The following is an 18,952-nucleotide window of genomic DNA, read 5'->3' as shown; positions in this document are numbered from 1 at the left end:
CTCTTTACCACTGAGCCATCTCTCCAGCCCCATACATGAGACCTTGTTTCAAAAAAAAAAGTTCACTTAAGTAGTAGAATAGCAAACTGGAGACTTTGAGATCTCATCCCACCACCACATCGCAGCCTCGCCTGGCACACACCATGTGCAGGCTACATTAGGCTCGGTCTGCCAGAGAGGAACCCAAGAACCCAAGGGTCTCTCGAGGCGCACAGCAGGGACGCCCCGGGCGGGGTGCGCAAGCGCGCTGAGGCCTCAAGGGCCCAAGGGGCGGGCGGGTGCGCGCGGTCCCTCGCGCACGCGCGCTCGGAGGGGGGCGACGGTCGCGGTGACGTGCTGCGGTGGCGGCGGCGGGTGGACCGCTGCGCGTGAAGCGCGTGATATCCCGCGTCTTGGGAGCAGTGTCCCGGTTCCAAGCCACTCCCCGCCGCCGCCATGTCGGGCCGTTCGGTCCGGGCCGAGACCCGTAGCCGGGCCAAAGATGACATCAAGAAGGTGATGGCGGCCATCGAGAAAGTGCGGAAATGGTGAGGGGCGGGTGCGGAGGGGGTGCCGACGTGGGGTTGCGGGATCGCCAGACACGTACTAGCAGGGTGGGAACCAAGAGGCTGGCCCTTGGGGGGAGGGGGCCGGAGCAAGAAAGCGAAAGGAGGGCGCGCCGGCGTCGGTGTGATGTCAGAGTCCGCGCTCTCAGTAGCCAATCAAAAGGACTGTCGGCTTGTGGCCCCACCCACTATCTTTCATTTGTTCGCTTCCGGCCACTGTGGCTGGCCAGGACCTGGCGCTGCAGAGTTGCACTTCCTGCGGATTACAGGACCTCGCGGAAGGGTGCCTGTCGCCTCTCGGTTCGGCTTCCGCTCCTGCGCATCACAACTGCCCAGTGATGTCGGTTGTTAACAAGTTTTCTGTGGGATAAGTGGTTGAAATTAAGTGAGAGTTTGCAAACACGTGGCTGTCGGAACAGAAATCCTTGATATCAGTAGATCAGCGGCCTTCTTCTAGTGCACTTTTGATACATTTGTTCTTGCCGGCCCTGCAAATATTTATTTCAAAACCAGATTGAGCGAACCGTCTAGGTCAGGATCTCATTGCATTAGACTGTTCTGAACCAACTCTTTGAGCTTATTCCCCATCATTTAATGATTAGTAATTTCGTTATTATTTTGTTTTCTTAGACTAGAACTTGAACTCACAGAGATCTGCCTGCCCATGCTTCCCAAGTGCTATACCTGAAGGCATGTGTTAGCCAGCACACAGGCTATTCTTTTTTGTTTCTCTTTACTTTTTCTAGACAGGGTTTCTTTGTTTAACAGCCTGTCCTTTGTAGACTAGACTGGCCTCGAACTGGCCTCGAACTCAGAGATCCGCCTGCCTCTGCCTCCTGAGTGCTGAAATTAAAAGTGTGCACCACCACCTCCCGGCGAGATTTTTTTTTTTCAAATCCAAATCTCATGACATTCCTCGGCTAACTGTAATTCTTACCGCCCCCCCCTTTATTTTTGTATTATTATTATTGTTGGTGTTGTTGTTTTTATTTACCGAGATGGTTTCTCTGTTGTAGCTTTGGATCCTGTTCTGGAACTTGCTCTGTAGGCCAGGTTGGCCTCGAACTTACAGAGATCTGCCTGCCCCTGCCTCCCAAATGCTGGGATTAAGGGCTTGTGCCCCTTTTGAAATTTTTTTTACTGGTAAGGAAAATAATGAAGCAGGCCTCCTTTGTGTCTGGTTAACTTCTAGTTCTTTTGAAAAGTCTGGGCTGAAGGGATGTGTAGGAGGAGGGAGCCACTTGTTTGTTCTGGCTGCCCAGAACCAAAATAATCACACAGAAACTATTAATTAAATCACTGCTTGGTCCATTAGCTCTCTTCTTATTGGCTAATTTCTACATCTTAATTTAACCCATTTCTATTAATCTGTATATCACCACGAGGTGGTGTCCTACCAACCAAGTTTCAGCATGTCTATCTCTGGCAGCGGTGGATCCTTGGCATCTCCTGATTCCACCCTTTTTTCTCCCTGCCTGTCAACAGATCAACCTACACCAGGAATTGTTTTATTGGTTTGGAGTACTGTGCTTGCAGAAGATACAAGTTTGACTCCCAACACCATGTCAAGCAGCTCACAACCATCTGTAACACCTTTTTCAGCCTACTCACAAAGGTGCATAAACCCACGCTCAGACACACAGGCACATAATTAAAATTTTTTTCTTTTCTTTTTTTCTTTCTTTTTTAAGTTTGGATGCTGGAGAAATGTCTCAATGTTAAAAGCAGCTGGCTACTCTTGCAGAGGACCTGCATTCCATTCCCAGCACTACACAGCAGCTCATAGCCAGCTGTAACTCCAGTCCCACGGGATCCCACACTCTCTTCAGGGTCTGTGGGCACAGTATGTGCATGATGAACAGACACACATGCATATAAAACACCCACCTACATAAAAGTAATAAAATATTCAAAATACATTTTTTTAAGTGTTGAATTTTTAAGTTAGAATTTTGAAATTCTAGATCAGGTCACCTTCATAGAATTGTCCTTAATTGTGTTAGGTCGAACTGTAGCTTTGGTGCCTGTCCTGGAATTAGCTCTTGTAGACCAGGCTGGTCTCGAACTCACAGAGATCCGCCTGCCTCTGCCTCCCCAGTGCTGGGATTAAAAGCGTGCGCCACCACCGCCCGGCTAAGAGCTCCATACTTTAAAGAGTTTAAGGACTAGGGATAGAGCTAGGTAGTAGAGTCCTTGACTACCATTGGTCCCTAGCACTGCAAAAACAAACAAAAAATCTTGGAATGGGCCTGATGTCTATGATAGACATGTTATTCCAACTATAGGAGGTTCACAAATTTAAGGCCAGTCTAGGCAATTTTAAGAGTCCCAACACACACACACACCAAAACAAAAGAAGCATTTTGAATGACTAGGGATATTGCTTGATGGTAGAGCACTTGACCAAAGCCTAGATTCCCTCCTTCCTTCTTCTATCCCCCCCACTCCCTGCCCCCGTCCCTGCCGCCCAATAAGAGTAATGCTGAAAGTTGATTGGTTCACCTGGTTCAGTTGAATCTAGATACATGTGAGGCCTTAATAGTTTGACTTAAGTGACCTTGCTTTGCTAGAATGGTGGGAATTCTGCCATTTCTACCTTACTAGGACAGAGAAGATTGTTGGGGAGAGGATTGATTTTGTTCATATGCTGGGGATGGAGCTCATAACCTTGGCCTTGCTAGACTGGTGCTTCCCACTGTGTTGTATTCCCAGTCCAGAGACACACAGGTAGCTACAAAGCTTTGAGCTTCAAGATTGAAATCTGCAAATTTCTTCAGTGTAGTTTTTGGCTGTGAATAGCCTTGACTACTCAGCATGCAAGTGCTGCTTTTTCCTTTCCTGCGATTGTCTATCTTTGGAGGGACCCTTAACTGGAAGATGCACAAAACCAGTCTGGAGAGGCTTAGAAGTTATCTCCACGGTCCTCTTTGACTTTTGCTTGCTGGAGATCAAAATCAGGATCTGTGCATGCTAAGGGAGCCCTTTAAGACTGAGCCACACTCACTTCCTTTCAAAGCCTCCCCTTCCCCCCAGTTTGTGTCAGTCTTCCTGCCTCAGCCTTCCAAGTGCTAAGATTAACAGCCTGCACCACCATGCCTGGCTTTCACCCCTACTACATTTACATCCTGTTGTACAAACCTATTTTCAGGTGTGATTTTGATAGAGAAATATAGAAGACATTTCAGATCAAAGGAGCAATCTGTTGAAAATCAGAAATTGGTGCCGGGCGGTGTTGGCGCATACCTTTAATCCTAGCACTCAGGAGGCAGAGGCAGGAGGATCTCTGTGAGTTAGAGGCCAGTCTGGTCTATAAGAGCTAGTTCCAGGACAGGCTCTAGAGCTACAGAGAAACCCTATCTTGGAAAAAAAAAAAAAAAAAGAGGAAGAGGAAGAAGAAGAAAAAAAAAGAAAATCAGTAATCATAGTTAATAACAACAGCAAAAAAAATGTGCTTTATTCTATTTAATGCTCCTCTTCTAGGGAGAAGAAATGGGTGACTGTAGGTGACACATCCCTGAGGATATTCAAATGGGTGCCTGTGACAGATAGCAAGGAGGTGAGTGGGGGAAAACAACCAGAAAAGATACCATTTGCTTACTTTCATTGATTGCCTCTTTTAATCATAAAGGAATTTATTTCAATAGCACTGAGTTGACAATGCCTCAGTCGCGGTCATGGTCTGCATAAGACCTTCCTTTGTTCTTTCTCTCCTTTGTTCTTTCTTTGGCCAGACTGTAGCTTGAGCCCCATTCCTGTATTTTTTAGCATAGTGTTTTGTTGTTTTCCATTTGGGTGTTCTGCCTACATGTACACAAGTGCACCATATCCTTCCTGATTCCCAGGAAGGTCAGAAGAAGGCATCGGATGCCGTGGAACTGGAGTCATGGGTGACTGTGAATCACTAAGTCCTGCAAATAAAAACCTATATCCTGCAAGAGCAGTAAGCACTCTTTCACTGCTGAGCCATCTTTCCAACTCCTCCACATTTGAAAAATATTCATTATTTATTTTCATTTTATGTGTACGCATGTTTTGCCTGCATACCATACATGTGCAGTGCTTGCAGAGGCCAGAAGAGGGTGCCAGACCCTCTGGAGCTGGGGTTACAGACAGTTGTGAGCTACCATATGGGTGCTGGGACTCGTCAAACTTGAGACCTCTGGAAAAGTACCAGATGTGCTTAGCCACTGAGCCATCACTGTGGTCCCACATTTTGCTTTTTATACCAGGTGTCTCTGTGTAGCCCAGGCTGATTTTGAGTTCATCGTCCTCCGGAGTGCGGGGATTCCAGCTGGCAGCCAAGCGTCAGTCTGGTTTTGTGGACACACTACGGTTCCCTCGTTGTCAGTGACTGGTTTTGAGCTGCAGTAGCAGTTAGATGCTTTAAGACTCACCAGCTCACAGAACTTAAACAGTATTTACTGTCGGACCATTGAAAGAAATTTGCAGCCAGATGTGCTGGCATACACTTTTACTCTGAGCACTTGAGGGGCAGAGACAGGAGGAGTGTTTGAAGGTCAGTGCCAGCCATGGCCACATGTGCAAGACCCTGTCCTAAAAACAAGAGCTGGTTGCCTTCTGCTGTGATCTGGTTAGCCCTCTGTGTAGTGTGTAAACAGTACACTTACACATCTAATTGTGCCGTATGCCTGTCTGAGTCATTGCCCCTAGGTTCATGTGGGTGTTCACGTGTTCATGAAAAATATGTAGACTCTCTGAAAAACCTTTGTCTAGGGAAGGGATGATTCAGAGGTAGAACTTTTGCAGAGTGTCCAAGGCCTTGGATTCCAATTCCAGCTTTGGGGAAATACATAAAGCATAGGACTATGAGCCCCTTTCCCTTCCTGGTTTTTCTCTCAGCTCCTTGTGAGGACCCCACATGTGTGCATCACTACAGAAAGAGCTCTCACTGTTGAGTCTCACACTGCTTTATTTCCATTGACCACAGTCACACAGTTCTCAGGGTGATGAAATACTCATTGTCTATAGACTTTCCTAATCTTTAGACTAAGATTCAAATATAAAGTTCAAGCTAGACATCTTAGTGCACATCTGATTCTCACACTTTGGGGGTGGAGGCAGGAGAATAAGGAATTCAAAGCCAGATTCAGCTACAGTAGTTAGTTCAAGGTCAGCCTAGGCTGCATGAAACCTTGTCTCAGAAAACCATATATAGTGGTTGAGATAGCTCAGAGGTTACGGGTACTTACTGCTCTACCAGAGGACTAGACTAGAGTTCAGATACAAGAACTCATCTTAGGCAACTTATATATGCCTGTAACTCTCGTTCCTAGAGATCTGATTCCATCTTCTGTCCCCATAGATGCTCTTACATATAGACACACACACAAAGAGTAAAATAAATCTAGACTGGGTGATGGTGGTGCATGCCTTTAAGTCCAGCACTCAGGAAGCAGAAGCCAATGCCTCTCTAAGTTCAAGGCCAGCCTGGTCTACAGAGTGAGATCCAGAATAGCCAGGGCTATACAGAGAAACCCTGTCTCGAAAACAAACAAACAAACAAACAAAAAGTAAATAAATCTTTAAAGACAAACAGAGTATTGACTCTTGCTGCATATGGCTGACGACCTTATTTCAGTATTTGGAACCCATGTAGAGGTAGAGGGAGGGAGCCTACTCCTCAGAATTGTCCTCTAACCTCTGCATACATCCTATTGCATATATTGTCCATCTTATATGTATTAAAAATATGAGATGAGGGGCCAGAGAAATGGCTCGGTGGTTAAGAGCACTTGTTGCTCTTGTAGAGAACCCGGTTCAGTTTCCAGCACCCACTTGGTGACTCACAGACAGACTCTAACTCCACTTGCAGGGATCCAATGTCAGAAATGCACATGGTGCACAGACATGCATGCAGGCAAAGCACTCGTGCACATAAACAAACCTTTTAAAAATACATAGAGAAAGCTTGAGTGTAGCTCTGTGATCAGTCTCTCCTAATGCTTGAGGCTCTAGGTTCCTTGTCTGGCACTGAAAAAGTGTGTGTGTGTGTGTGTGTGTGTAGAAACATTTGAAACAGAACTGCAGTCTAATTAAATATAGGCCAATGTCCTTATAATCTACATCTAGATACAGCTGGGTGAGTGATGCACCCCTGTAATCCCTGCACGCAGCGGGATTAGGAATTCTAAGTGGGAGTGGGAATGCCACACCAGCCTGTGCTGCAGTGTGAGTCCCTGTCTTAAGTGAACGAATGGAAACACTGGGGTCCAAGAACAGAGCCTCACTGACTCTGAAGACCCTGGGCCACTCTGCCCTCTTCTCTAGGAGTGATCACTCTGGTGCGTATCTCTTACTATCACTCTGATCATTTCTAGGGATTTTGAACTTTATACAAACGAATCATAGGGCTGGAGAGATGGCTCAGCAGTTTTGAGCCCTGGATGCTGTTCCGGAGGACCTGAGTTTAGTTCCCAGCACCCACATGGTGGCTCCCACCCTCTGTAACTCCAGTTCCAAGAGCTCTGATACCCTGTTTTGGCCTCTGCTGACACCAGATACACGTGTGGTACACAGCACATAAGCGGGCAATGCGCCCAGACACACAAAATAAAAATGAAAAAAGAAATCATAAAGTGTCTATTTTTGTGTATGATTTTTCTTTGTTGTTGTTTTTTGTTTGTTTCGTGGTTTGCCTTGCACTGTATATATATTATATCAGTTCATGTTGTTGTTTGTTTAGTGGTTTGCCTTACACTGTATATATATTATATCAGTTCATGTTGCCTTTGGTCCTGGTTTTCTTTTTCTTGCAGTATAGAGCTTACTTTCTTTTTTCTCTCTTTCTATCCTTTGTTTACAACTTTTTATTGTGGGGGTGAAGGGTAAGACAAGGTCTCTCTATGTAGCCCTGGATATTCTAGAACTTGCTATATTGATCAGGCTGGCCCCGAACTCACAGAGATTTGCTCCCTCTGCCTCCTGAGTTCTTGGATAAAGGTGTGTGTCATTGTGTCTGACTACGTTTTTGTTTTATTTTTTTTTAAAGATTTATTTATTATGTATACAACATTCTGCCTCCGTGTATGCCCGCAAGCCAGAAGAGGGTGCCAGATCTTGTTACAGATGGTTGTGAGCCACCATATGGTTGCTGGGAATTGAACTCGGGACCTTTGGAAGAGCAGCCAGTGCTCTTAACCGCTGAGCCATCTCTCCAGCCCCCACGTTTTTGTTTTATTGATAAAGAATTTCCCTCTGAATTGTAGGTTGACCTTTTGATATTCCTCTGTACCTCCAGCGTACTGGAATTACAAGCATCAGGACTGATCATAATTGCTCCCTTCTTCCTCATGTGTGTAGTGTACATGTATGTGTTTGTACATGGGAGGTCAAAGGTTGATAACAGGAGTCTCTGTCACTCTCCACCTGATTTACTGAGGTAGGCTCTCTGAATTAAGCTTGTCTCCTAGCACTAGGGTGGCAGGAAGGGCTGTCTCATCTGCCCAGTTTTCCCTCCTGCTTACACGGCAATGCTATCTATGGAATCATCTTCCCGTTCCTCGGTTCCTGGTTCCTCGTTCCTCTCTCTGTCCGTCCTGGTCCTGTATGTGGATGTCTAGATTGCTCCTGGTTTGAGTGCCTCTAGAGCATTTATGTTTAACGTAGAGATTAGTAGCATTCCTAGCATTCCAGACGATGGATCGACACAGTAGTTTTTGGCCTATAGGAACTATTACGGAACTGTTTTCCAGAGTGCCAGTTTCTGTTTCCAGCAGGACCACGTTGCAGTGGGAATATGGCTTTGCTCCCTAGACTGGGTGCAGCGTTGCCAGACTTAGCATAAATTCCCTGGTGACTTCTCTCTGGAGCAGAAGCCCTGTCAGTGCTTCCTCGCCATCTGGATGTCTTTAGGGAAGGGCCTGTGTAGGTCTTCTGCCCAGTTTTTGGTTTGCTCACAGCATCGTTTTCTGGTCTTCTCTCTCGAGGCCGGGTTTCAGACTGGCCCAACCCACAGAGGATAGCCTTCACCTTCTGAGCGCTTCGCAATTTCCTTATATAGTCTTTTTCTTCTTTTTTTTTTTCTTCTCTTTAAAAATGATTTATAGCCAGGTGGTAGGGGCAGCACATGCCTTTAATCCCAGCACTCAGGAGGCAGAGGCAGGCAGATCTTAGTGAGTTTGAGGCCAGCTAAGTCTACAAAGCAAGTTCCAGGACAGGCAGGACTGTTAACAGAGAAACCCTGTCTCAGAAAAAAATTATTTATTTATGTATATGAGTGCTGTATTTGTATGTATGCCTGCTTGACAGAAGAGGGCATCAGATCCCATTATAGATGGTTATGAGCCACCATGTGATTCCTGGGAATTGAACTCAGGACCTTTAGAAGAGCAGCCAGTGCTCTTAACCACTGAACATCTCTCCAGCCCCATAGTCTTTTTCTTATGAATTTTGGGAACTCTGCTTATTGTCCATTATGCTATCCATGTATCTTTACATTTGTAACTTTTTAAAAAAATTCTCTGTAGTATTCTGAGTAATAGAAGTGTTTAGTGTTATTTTGGGGATTTTGCACTGTGTAGACCAGGCTGCCCTTGAACTCACAGAGATCCACCTGCCTTTGCCTCCCAAGTGCTGGGGTTAAAGGAGGGCATCAACACCGCCCGGCTCATTTGTTTACTCTTTATTCTTTTTCTACTTTATTGAGTGTTTGATCCCATGGGACATTTTTGTTTGTTTAATTATTTTATTTTTTTGTGTTTGAGTATTCTGATTTTGTGTATGCCTGTGTACCACGTGCATGTTTGGTGCCAGCAGAGATTAAAAGAGGGCATCAGATTCCCTAGAAGCGGAGTTACAAATGGTTGTGGTTGTGAGCTGAACCCATGTTTTATGAAAGGAAAGCCAGTGTTTTTTTTTTTTTTTTTTTTTTTTTTTTTGGTTTTTCGAGACAGGGTTTCTCTGTGGCTTTGGAGCCTGTCCTGGAACTAGCTCTGTAGACCAGGCTGGTCTTGAACTCACAGAGATCTGCCTGCCTCAGCCTTCCAAGTGCTGGGATTAAAGGCGTGCGCCACCACCGCCCGGCTGAAAGCCAGTGTTTTTAACGCTGTTCTATCTCTTCAGTCGCTGTTTGTTTTTTGTTTGTTGTTGTTTGAGATAGCCTAGGCTGGTGTCAAACTTCCTAAGTGAACACACGAACAACCTTGAACTTCTGGTCCTCTTGCCTCTCAGGCGCTGGGATTCCAGTCCTACACTGTCCGCGCCTGAGGGTGGAGCTCAGGGCATCACAATGCTAGGCAAGCATTCTGCCACTGAACTACTGCGCGCGTGTGTGTGCACGTCTGTGCACCACCTGCATGCCTCCACTCCTGGCTTTTAGGATATGAGCTGAGATATCCTCTGGCTTGTGTGACAAGCACCATATGACTGAACCATTTCCCCAATCTCCAGCCATTTTTTAAAGGGAGGGGTTTTGGGTTTTTCTTGTGTTTTTAAAAAGCCATTTGATTTCTTTGTTGTACAGTACAGTTGTCTCCAAATTTTGGCATACATGGTTGTCAAATTTTCTCTGACACAGTTTTTGTTACAAGTTTTTCTTAAGTTCTTTGATTTTTCTCTTTAACTCAAACGCTCATTTACCAGGATGATTTTGAGAATTTTTTTTTTTTAATAGTGCTCCATGGTAAGTGCTTGAGTGCTTAACGTTCATGAGATCATGAGTTTGAGCCCCACTGCTGCAAAAATGCAGAAAAGAAAATGAGACACAGACATTCTAAAAATAGTAATAGGGGCTGGAGAGATGGCTCAGCGGTTAAGAGCATTGCCTGCTCTTCCAAAGGTCCTGAGTTCAATTCCCAGCAACCACATGGTGGCTCACAACCATCTGTAATGAGGTCTGGTGCCCTCTTCTGGCCTGCAGACAAACACACAGAATATTGTATACATAATAAATAAATAAATAAATAAATAAATAAATATCAACAACAAAAAATTAAAAAAAATAAAAATAAAAATAGTAATAGTCTGGTTATACTTTTGGACCTGAAATGAATAGGGTTGTTTGTTTCCTTTTTTTTTTAATTATTTGAGTAAAGAAAATTCAGAGCTGGGCAATGGTGGCACACACCTTTAATCCCAGCACTTGGGAGGCAGAGGTACGAGGATCTTTGTGAGTTCAAGGCCAGCCTGGTCTCCAGAGAGAGAGAGAGAGAGAGATTGATCAATCGATCGATAGATTGATCTAGGACAGCCAGGACTGTTATACAAAGAAACCTTGCCTCAAACAACAAAACAAAATAAAAATATCAGGAAAAGTGAAGTTATTATGATCTTGTTCTTTGTAGTAATAAACATAGTTGTAACTATCTTAAAGCTAAATATCCAATAGCTGGGAAACAGTGGGGTGAATCATGGCATATAGAATATCGTATAACTACTAAAATGTATGTTTATATAGTTAAGTGGTAAATTTAAGTCTGCATGGGCAGGCAGTGGCTTAATGGATAAAGGCCCTTGATGGCTCAGGTTCAGTTCCCAGGAAGGAGAGAACTTACTGCCCTAAATTGTCCACTGACCAACACACAAGTTCACATATGTACACATAAAAAATAAAGAATTAAATGTAATTTAAATCAGTTAAAGAAATAGTTCTAGGGGCTGGAGAGATGGCTCAGAGGTTAAGAGCACTGACTACTCTTCCAGAGGTCCTGAGTTCAATTCCCAGCAACCACATGGTGGTTCACAACCATCTGTAATGAGATCTGGTGCCCTCTTCTGGCCTACAGGCAGGATACTGTATAAATAAATAAATCTTTTTAAAAAAAGAAAAGAAAGAAAAGAAATAGTTCTAACCCCTTTAATCCCAGCACTCAGGAGGCAGAGACAGGTGGATCTTTGAGTTCGAGGCCAGCCTGGTCTACAGAGTGAATTTCAAGACAGCTAAGGCTATACAGAGAAACCCTGTCTTAAAAAGAAAAAAGAAAAAATTCCACGGGTCTTTCTGAAATGCACACAGTTTTTTGCTTGTTACTCCTCCACACAGAGGGTCTGGCTGAGAGCTTCAGTCAGGGCGGAAGGGAACCGTGGAGCCATAGCAGAGGCCAAGTTCCATGCCCTGTTGCTCAGTGCTCGGTTCTAGCGGTCCCTCTTTGTCATGCTCCTCTTGGGCTCCCAGTTTCCCCATTACTCGTCCTCAGACCTCTGAGGGCGTTCACATAGCAAGTGCCCTTGTCCTTTGTGAGTCTCTTGCTTAGCTCTCTGTCATATTCCTCTTTTTTGTTTTTCCTTTTATAGAAAGAAAAGTCAAAATCGAACAGTTCAGCAACCCGGGAAACCAATGGCTTTCCCTCAGATGCCTCAGCCAATTCCTCTCTCCTTCTTGAATTCCAGGGTGAGTTGATTCTGTATGTCTTCCTTGCAGAAAAAAGAAAAGTTGGGGGTACAGAGATAGCTTAGTGGTTAAGAGCACTTGTTGCTCTTGCAAGGTCCTAGGTTCAGTTTTCAGCACCCATGTGGTTGCTCACAATCATCCATGACCCAGCTCCAGGGCTGCTGATGCCTTCTGAGTTACTCAGGCACCAGGCACAAGTGATACACATACAAACACACAACTAAAATGCTCACCATATAAAATAAAAATATCTTTTAAAAAATCAGAAAACCTTAGTGAAGTCACAGGAATAAGAACATAATAAGAACATACCTTGGAACCATGTGTGCTGTTGCACGCCTTTAATCCCAGCACTCCAGAGGCAGAGGCAGGCGGATCTCTGTGAGTTTGAGGCCAGCCTGGTCTACAGAATGAGTTCCAGTATAGTCAGGGTTATATAGAGAAACCCTGTCTGGAAAAACTAAAAAGTGGGTTGAAGCAATGTTTCACTGGTTCCCAGTACCCACATCAGGCAGCTCACAACTAACTACTTGAAAAAATTCTAATCTCAGGGGATCTGACCTCTTCTAGTCTCCTTGGGTGCCGCCGGTACTCATTCACACACAGACACATATATGCAATGAAAAGTTTGTGTGTGTGTGTGTGTGTGTGTGTGTGTGTGTGTATACAAAAGAAAAGAAAGAAAGAACATGATGCCTGGGCTGGCAGTGTGGCTCAGCAGCAGTGCTTGCCTGCATGTTCGAGGCCCTGGGATCCAACCCCAGCACAGTGAGTTCTTTTCTCTGGAAAACTACCACATAGCAGTCAAGTCCTGTGCTATAAGTTGGCTTTTAGTTCAGAGAGCCTTTCCATTAATCATAATGATAACCCTGCAAGGTAGATGTTAATGTTCTCGTTGTCCAGTGTTGGAGAGTGAGGCTAGAAGCTGAGGATACCAGGTATCTACAGTTCTGTAACCAGTGGGTGTCACCCCTGGCTGTCCTAGAACTCGCTCTGTAGAACAGGCTGTGTCTAACTCAGATCCACCTGCCTTTTTCTCCCAAGTGCTGGGATTAAAGGCTTGTGCCACCACTGCCCACTAGAAGCTGTCTCTTTTTTAGGGTGTCTGTTTTATCATGCTGCTTCAGAGTAGGCCACCCCCAGCCAAGGCTGCTGCCTCCTGAGACAGCCAGCCTCAGTGACCCCTGCACCTATAGCTCTGCCTTCTTGCGGCGGTTTTCAACCTACAGGTCTTGGCCTGTTTGAGGGCTGAATGACCATTTCACTGGGGTCACCTAAGACTATCAGAAAGAAAGATATTTACATTACAATTCACAACAGTAGTAAAATTACAGTTATGAAGTAGCAACAAAATAATTTTATGGTTGGGAGTCAGCACAACATGAGGAACTGTATAAGGGTCACAGCGTTAGGAAGGCTGAGAACCACTCATGCCTTTTTCACCTACACAGCGTCTTATCTATAAAGTAATTTCATGTCATCCCTCATTTTCACCCTGTCAGTCCGTGATACAAACGTGAGGCTGTTGTCATCCCCATTAGAGATCCTGGCATCCGCAGACCCAGAGTGCACAGTGACAGAACACTGCTGCTGCTGTTGTTAGGGGGACAGCACTTGGGGCTGAATCTACAGCCTCGTGAGTGCAAGCTTCTGCCTCTGAGCTATATCTGCAACCCTGTTTTAATTTTAATTTTGAGATAGGCTCTCTGTAGGTTTCCCAGGCTGGCCTGGAACTTGAATCCCTCTACCTCAGCCTCCCGAGTGGCTGATATTATATATAGGTCTGTGCCACCAGACCTGGATCAGAACTTTATTTTTTCATTAAAAATGGCCACTTTCACTGGACGGTGAGGTACGCCTTTAATCCCAGCGCTCAAGAGACAGAGGCAGGCAGATCTCTGAGTTCGAGGCCAACCTGGTCTACAGAGTGAGTTTCAAGACTAACTCCATAGCTACTGAGAAACCCTGTCTCGAAAAAAAAAATTGCCATTTTAGTATAGAGGATAGTGGTCTTAGAAAGAGGGAAGGCGCCGGGCGGTGGTGGCGCACGCCTTTAATCCCAGCACTCGGGAGGCAGAGGCAGGCAGATCTCTGGGAGTTCGAGGCCAGCCTGGTCTACAAGAGCTAGTTCCAGGACAGGCTCCAAAACTATAGAGAAACCCTGTCTCGAAAAACAAAAAACAAAAAAAAAAAACAAAAAAAAAAGAAAGAGGGAAGGCTTATGCTGTCTCTTTGGAACTGCATGTGAAGCTACCCAGCATACAGTTGTCCCTGCTCTCTTTCCTCCCCACCAAGGTCAGTGTCACAGAGGAAGGAGAACATAGGGAAAGGATGTGCACTGATCAGAACGCTCTTAGAGGCAGGAGGCACCAGCCTGTTTGTACTTCCTGTGCCTGATACTGGGATGTTGGGGACACGGCAGCTCCAGAGACTGCCCATAGAGCGTGAGAACTGGTGACCAATGTGTGCACAAGGGCCAGTGGAAGCATCGGAGCTCATGGGATGCCTTTCCACCCTAGTGAACACTGGGGCTCCACAGAGTGAGTGATACTGATACAGAGTGTTGCAAATGTATAGAATAGGAGCTTTCCAGGGAGTCTGGGAAGAGGAGTCTTCAGCCAGCAGCAGGAAGGCCGGCAGAGATACGGTTCATGGAGTAACGCTTGGTAAGCTCCCAGCTGCTGGAGCCAGGCTCCAGGCTAAAGACTAGCAGACCGTGAGGCCTGAGGATGGGATCATCTTCTGTCTGCTCTAAGAAGTGCGGGGCACGGAGCGCTCTCCACTTTAGGATCCTTGCAAGCTTGAAGTGCTCACTCTGTCTGTGGTGTGAGGCCATGAGGCTCGAGGCTGTCACATCAGGCGAGGCTACCAAGAAGTCTGAAGTGCGGGTGACCAGGACAGTGACTGCTGGAGGTGATGCTGGAGGAGGAGCTGTGCACGCCTCTGTCTCTGCTGTCAGTTTACTTGGTGACCTTAAGCCTTTAGACAGAGCCCCCAAGTGGTAACCTCTCACCCTTGGGGCAGTCAAGTGGCTGAGAGCCTGAGGTGACCACCTCCACATACCACAGCTTCCTTCAGGAACCCTGAGGGCCAGACACATGGTGCTACCATTCTGTGTGCCAGGGGAAGCACAGATGGCACCCCCACCTCCCACTGTGCAGCGAGAAGCTGCCAGGCCTGAGCTGTAATTGGTAGGCAATAGAAAACGTGGTTATATAAGCAGAGTTCCGCATTACTGGGGTAGAAATGGTGTATTCATAGACTTTTTGTTTGTGGTTTTTCCTGAAAGGGTTTCTCTATAACAGCACTGACTGGCTTGGAACTAACTCTGTAGACCAAGCTTGCCTCGAACTCACAGAGATCCACCTGCCTCTGCTCCCCGAGTGCTGGGATTAAAGGCATGTACCACCACTGCCTAGGTTCATACATGGCTGCATGTACTGTATATTGTCAAGAAGGCAATGTTGGAGTTGGGAATATGGCTCAGTTGGTAGAGTGCTCGCTCAGTCACAGGAAGCCTGGGTTCCATCCTCGGCACCACACAAAGCAGGTGTACGCCTCTGAGCTCCACACAAGAGGTGAAGGCAGGAAGATCAGAGTTCATAGTGATTCTTGCAAGTGTGCAGAGTCACACCTGTAATTAGACTGGGGGAACAGAGCCAGGAGGATTGGCGTAAGTGGAGGCCAGCCTGCTCTATGTAGTGACGCCTCTCTCAAAACAAACAAATCAGCTTAGGCCCGAGATAATTCCCAGGGCACCAGGAACCCCACTCAGGCTTCCTTCTTCGAGGCATCTGCACCAGTGCTAACTGTTGGTGACTCTGGCCAAGCGCCTTGGGCAGTGCCGTCCCAGCTGTTTCTTTACTTTGTTTGGTTCCCAGATGAGAACAGCAACCAGAGTTCCGTGTCGGATGTCTACCAACTCAAAGTGGACAGCAGCACCAACTCAACCCCCAGCCCCGAGCAGAGCGAGTCCCTGAGCCCTGCACACACCTCAGACTTCCGCACTGATGACTCCCAGCCACCCACCCTGGGCCAGGAGATCCTCGAGGGTGAGTTGTGGGGGTGCCTCATATACATCTTTGGCCCTTGATAGCTTCTGGCCTGTAAGCAGTAAGCCACAAAATTGAACTTGTTTTGGTGTGGATACTGGGTGCGTGCGTGCTGTTAGCCATGTGCTGTTCTAGCTCCTTCCATCTGTTCTCTCTAATGTTGTAGCACAGGGAGGGAGTGGGAATGGTGCTGTTTGGAGTGGCAGGTAAGCTTCGTGTCTGCCACCCAGGCTGGGATGGTGGTCCTCTGTGGGCTGGTCACACTGTGTCCATCCTCAGCCAGGCCTGCACCTTCTTGCCATAACTCTCCCCAGGCAAGGCCAAGCTAGTTCCTTGGGCTAACCTTGTTGCTGTTGCAGAGCCATCACTGCCTGCATCTGAAGTTGCAGATGAACCTCCCACCCTCACGAAGGAAGAACCGGTCCCATTAGAGACACAAGTAAGAGGTCCTTGTTTTCCCCATTTCCAGAAAAGGAAAGACCCTAGGGATTTGGTGGACCACACAGCTGTGCTGTGGTAGGGTGTAGAGTCTGCTGGCAAAACAGAGTCGCCATTTCTAAAATAGGCTCAGGGTTTGATCACCTTTGGGCAGGCTGCAGGGTCATGAATGGGCAGGGCTTCTCAGAGGGGAGGCTCATCATGGTCTGTCCTGCTATTTCTAGACCACTGAGGAAGAAGAGGACTCTGGTGCCCCGCCCTTGAAGCGATTCTGTGTGGACCAACCTGCAGTACCGCAAACCGCGTTGGAAAGCTAGCACCGTCCCGGCCCCTTGCCTCCTGGCCCCTGCCTCTATTTATTGCATTCTGGTCTGGCCAAGCTCTGACGCTGGGGTCCAGGCAAGCACTAGGGTCCAGAGTCTGTGTAGGGGAGCCCTCTGGGCTAGAAGGATGATGGAGGGTGTGGGATCGTTGTATCATCTTCCTGTCCCTGACACTTGTGTCTGCTTGCTCTTGAGCAGAGGAGCACGCACAGCTTTTCTGCCTCCCAAGTAGGCCAGAGCATCAGGGTTCATTTGTCACCTCCAGAACCACTGCACGGAGCTGCTGGCGCTGCCGTGAGGAGAACGGTGTGGAAGGCACCCTAGAGAAGAGTGCCTAGGATTACTTGAACTTGAACGGAGACTGTAGAGTCATGGACTTAGCCGCAGGGCCAGGGCCCTGCAGGCTGTTGCTGGAAGACGGGCTGATCGGTAGAGATGTGGAGAGCAGTGGGGGAGGCTTTCCCAGGAGGGACGGGCTCTCTACACCTGGGGGCAGGCGACCCATGGGGGATGGCACCCTGTCCCTGAGGCAGGCCTTTTCTGTTGGATGCCCCAGCTGCTCCCAGCCCTATGCCTGCCAGAACCTCCTGCTTCCTCACACTCGCACACACACACGCAGCTTCCGGTTCTCACTGTCCATTCCATTCCAGCATCCCTGCATCTGCTGCAGAGACCCCAGCCAGGATGGAGGTTCTGACCACAGTACCTGCTTCAGCTCAGACTTTCTAGAAAGTTCCCTTTTCTTTCAAATCTGCATGTTTAATTGAACTTTATGATTTTATTTTTTGTCTGAAAAAAAAGTTTAAGAAAAAATGGAAATGGGCAACAGCAAGTGAAGACCTATTTTAGCACTGAATAGAGTATTTTTAAAATTAAACTATTTGAAATATGCCTTGTTAGTATCTGATTGCTTCTTCCTACGAGGTTGTGGGAGTACACGTGGAGTGGGTGCATGGTGCATGCTTGAAGTCCTCACGAGCTGACCCTGTCCGCCGTCTACTCCCATGGATGCCCTTTCTGACAAACTAGTGTGAGTCGGGCAGCCTGTAGCCTGAGGTGGGAGGAGCTTGGGTTTGGGGTTAGCCTGCGCTGCTCAGTGTTTCCAAGGCCTGGTTAGGCTTCATGGGAAGGCCCTGTCTTAGGAAAATAGAAAAAAATTAGGGTTGCAGAAATGACTCAAGAGTGAGGAGCTGGGCTGGAGAGATGGCTCAGCGGTTAAGAGCATTGCCTGTTCTTCCAAAGGTCCTGAGTTCAATACCCAGCAACCACATGGTGGCTCACAACCATCTGTAATGAGGTCTGGTATCCTCTTCTGGCCTGCAGAATATTGTATACATAATAAATAAATAATTAAAAAAAAAAAAAAGAGCCGGGCGGTGGTGGCGCACGCCTTTAATCCCAGCACTCGGGAGGCAGAGGCAGGCGGATCTCTGGGAGTTCGAGGCCAGCCTGGTCTACAAGAGCTAGTTCCAGGACAGGAACCAAAAGCTACGGAGAAACCCTGTCTCGAAAAATCAAAAAAAAAAAAAAAAAAAAAAAGTGAGGAGCTGAGTTGCAGCCCTCCCTACCTGTGGGCAGGTGTAGGAGTGCTGTCTATGATTCCAGTGTTCCTGTGTGAGATGGGAGACAGAAACAGGAGACTCCCCGGAGCTCACAGGCCAGCTGGCCTGGACCACACAGGTGAACAAAACAAGGTGGAAAGTGAAGAGGTAATCCTCTGACCTCCACATGAACTCTGCCACGTACTGGCACTCATACGAACGCACACGTGTGCGCGCACACATATAATTTGTAATTTATATAAACTAAATATATATTAAATACATTTGTGGGTTGGAGATGGGGCTTGCTGATGAAGGGCAGCGTGTACTGCTCCTGCAGAGGACCCGAGTTCAGTTCCCAGCACCCACACGGCAGCTCGACAGCTAGGGCTTCTATCTTCTGCACCAGGTAAAACAGGGCACACAAGTGTACTCACAGAGCTGGATGTGTAGGCAGGAAGACCAGGCATTCAGGGCCAGTCTTAGCATAGTGACACACACCTTTAATCTTGGTGCTTGGAAGGCAGAGGCAAGATTTCTGTAAATTCAAGGCTGGCCTGGTCTACATGGTTCCAGGACAGCCAGGGCTACACAAGAGAGATTCTGCTTCAAAAGCACTTAGCACACACAGGCAAGGGATTCCTGATGCAAGCTGCCTAGCTGTATTGGTGAGCTCTGGGTTCAAGTCAGAGATTCTGCCTCTGAA

The 18,952-nt window shown here is 47.0% G+C and overlaps 1 protein-coding gene across 1 annotated transcript; it reads left to right on the top strand.

The window, feature by feature from the left end:
* The first annotated feature begins 285 nt into the window (after positions 1–285).
* On the top strand, positions 286–17,338 carry Bcl7b (BAF chromatin remodeling complex subunit BCL7B). The gene is made up of 6 exons (XM_041649116.1): positions 286–527; positions 4,026–4,101; positions 11,796–11,892; positions 15,774–15,944; positions 16,304–16,383; positions 16,607–17,338. Exons 1-6 carry the CDS (start codon positions 436–438, stop codon positions 16,697–16,699), a joined length of 609 nt encoding a protein of 202 aa, XP_041505050.1. The 5' UTR covers positions 286–435; the 3' UTR covers positions 16,700–17,338.
* The last annotated feature ends 1,614 nt before the right edge of the window (positions 17,339–18,952 follow it).

Source organism: Microtus oregoni, unplaced genomic scaffold, assembly GCF_018167655.1.
Source record: "Microtus oregoni isolate MIOR12 unplaced genomic scaffold, Mior012 000003F_ref0000135, whole genome shotgun sequence".
NCBI classification, from domain to species: Eukaryota; Metazoa; Chordata; class Mammalia; order Rodentia; family Cricetidae; genus Microtus; species Microtus oregoni.
Note: the sequence above shows the minus strand (reverse complement) of the source record. Positions and strands in the feature narration are given on the sequence as shown.

Bases quoted from the DNA above. Each gene is read 5' to 3' on its own strand.
- Bcl7b (XM_041649116.1), top strand. From the start codon at position 436: ATGTCGGGCCGTTCGGTCCGGGCCGAGACCCGTAGCCGGGCCAAAGAT. The intron at 4,102-11,795 runs GTGAGTGGGGGA...TTCCTTTTATAG, and splicing joins CTGTGACAGATAGCAAGGAG to AAAGAAAAGTCAAAATCGAA. The intron at 16,384-16,606 runs GTAAGAGGTCCT...TGCTATTTCTAG, and splicing joins CGGTCCCATTAGAGACACAA to ACCACTGAGGAAGAAGAGGA.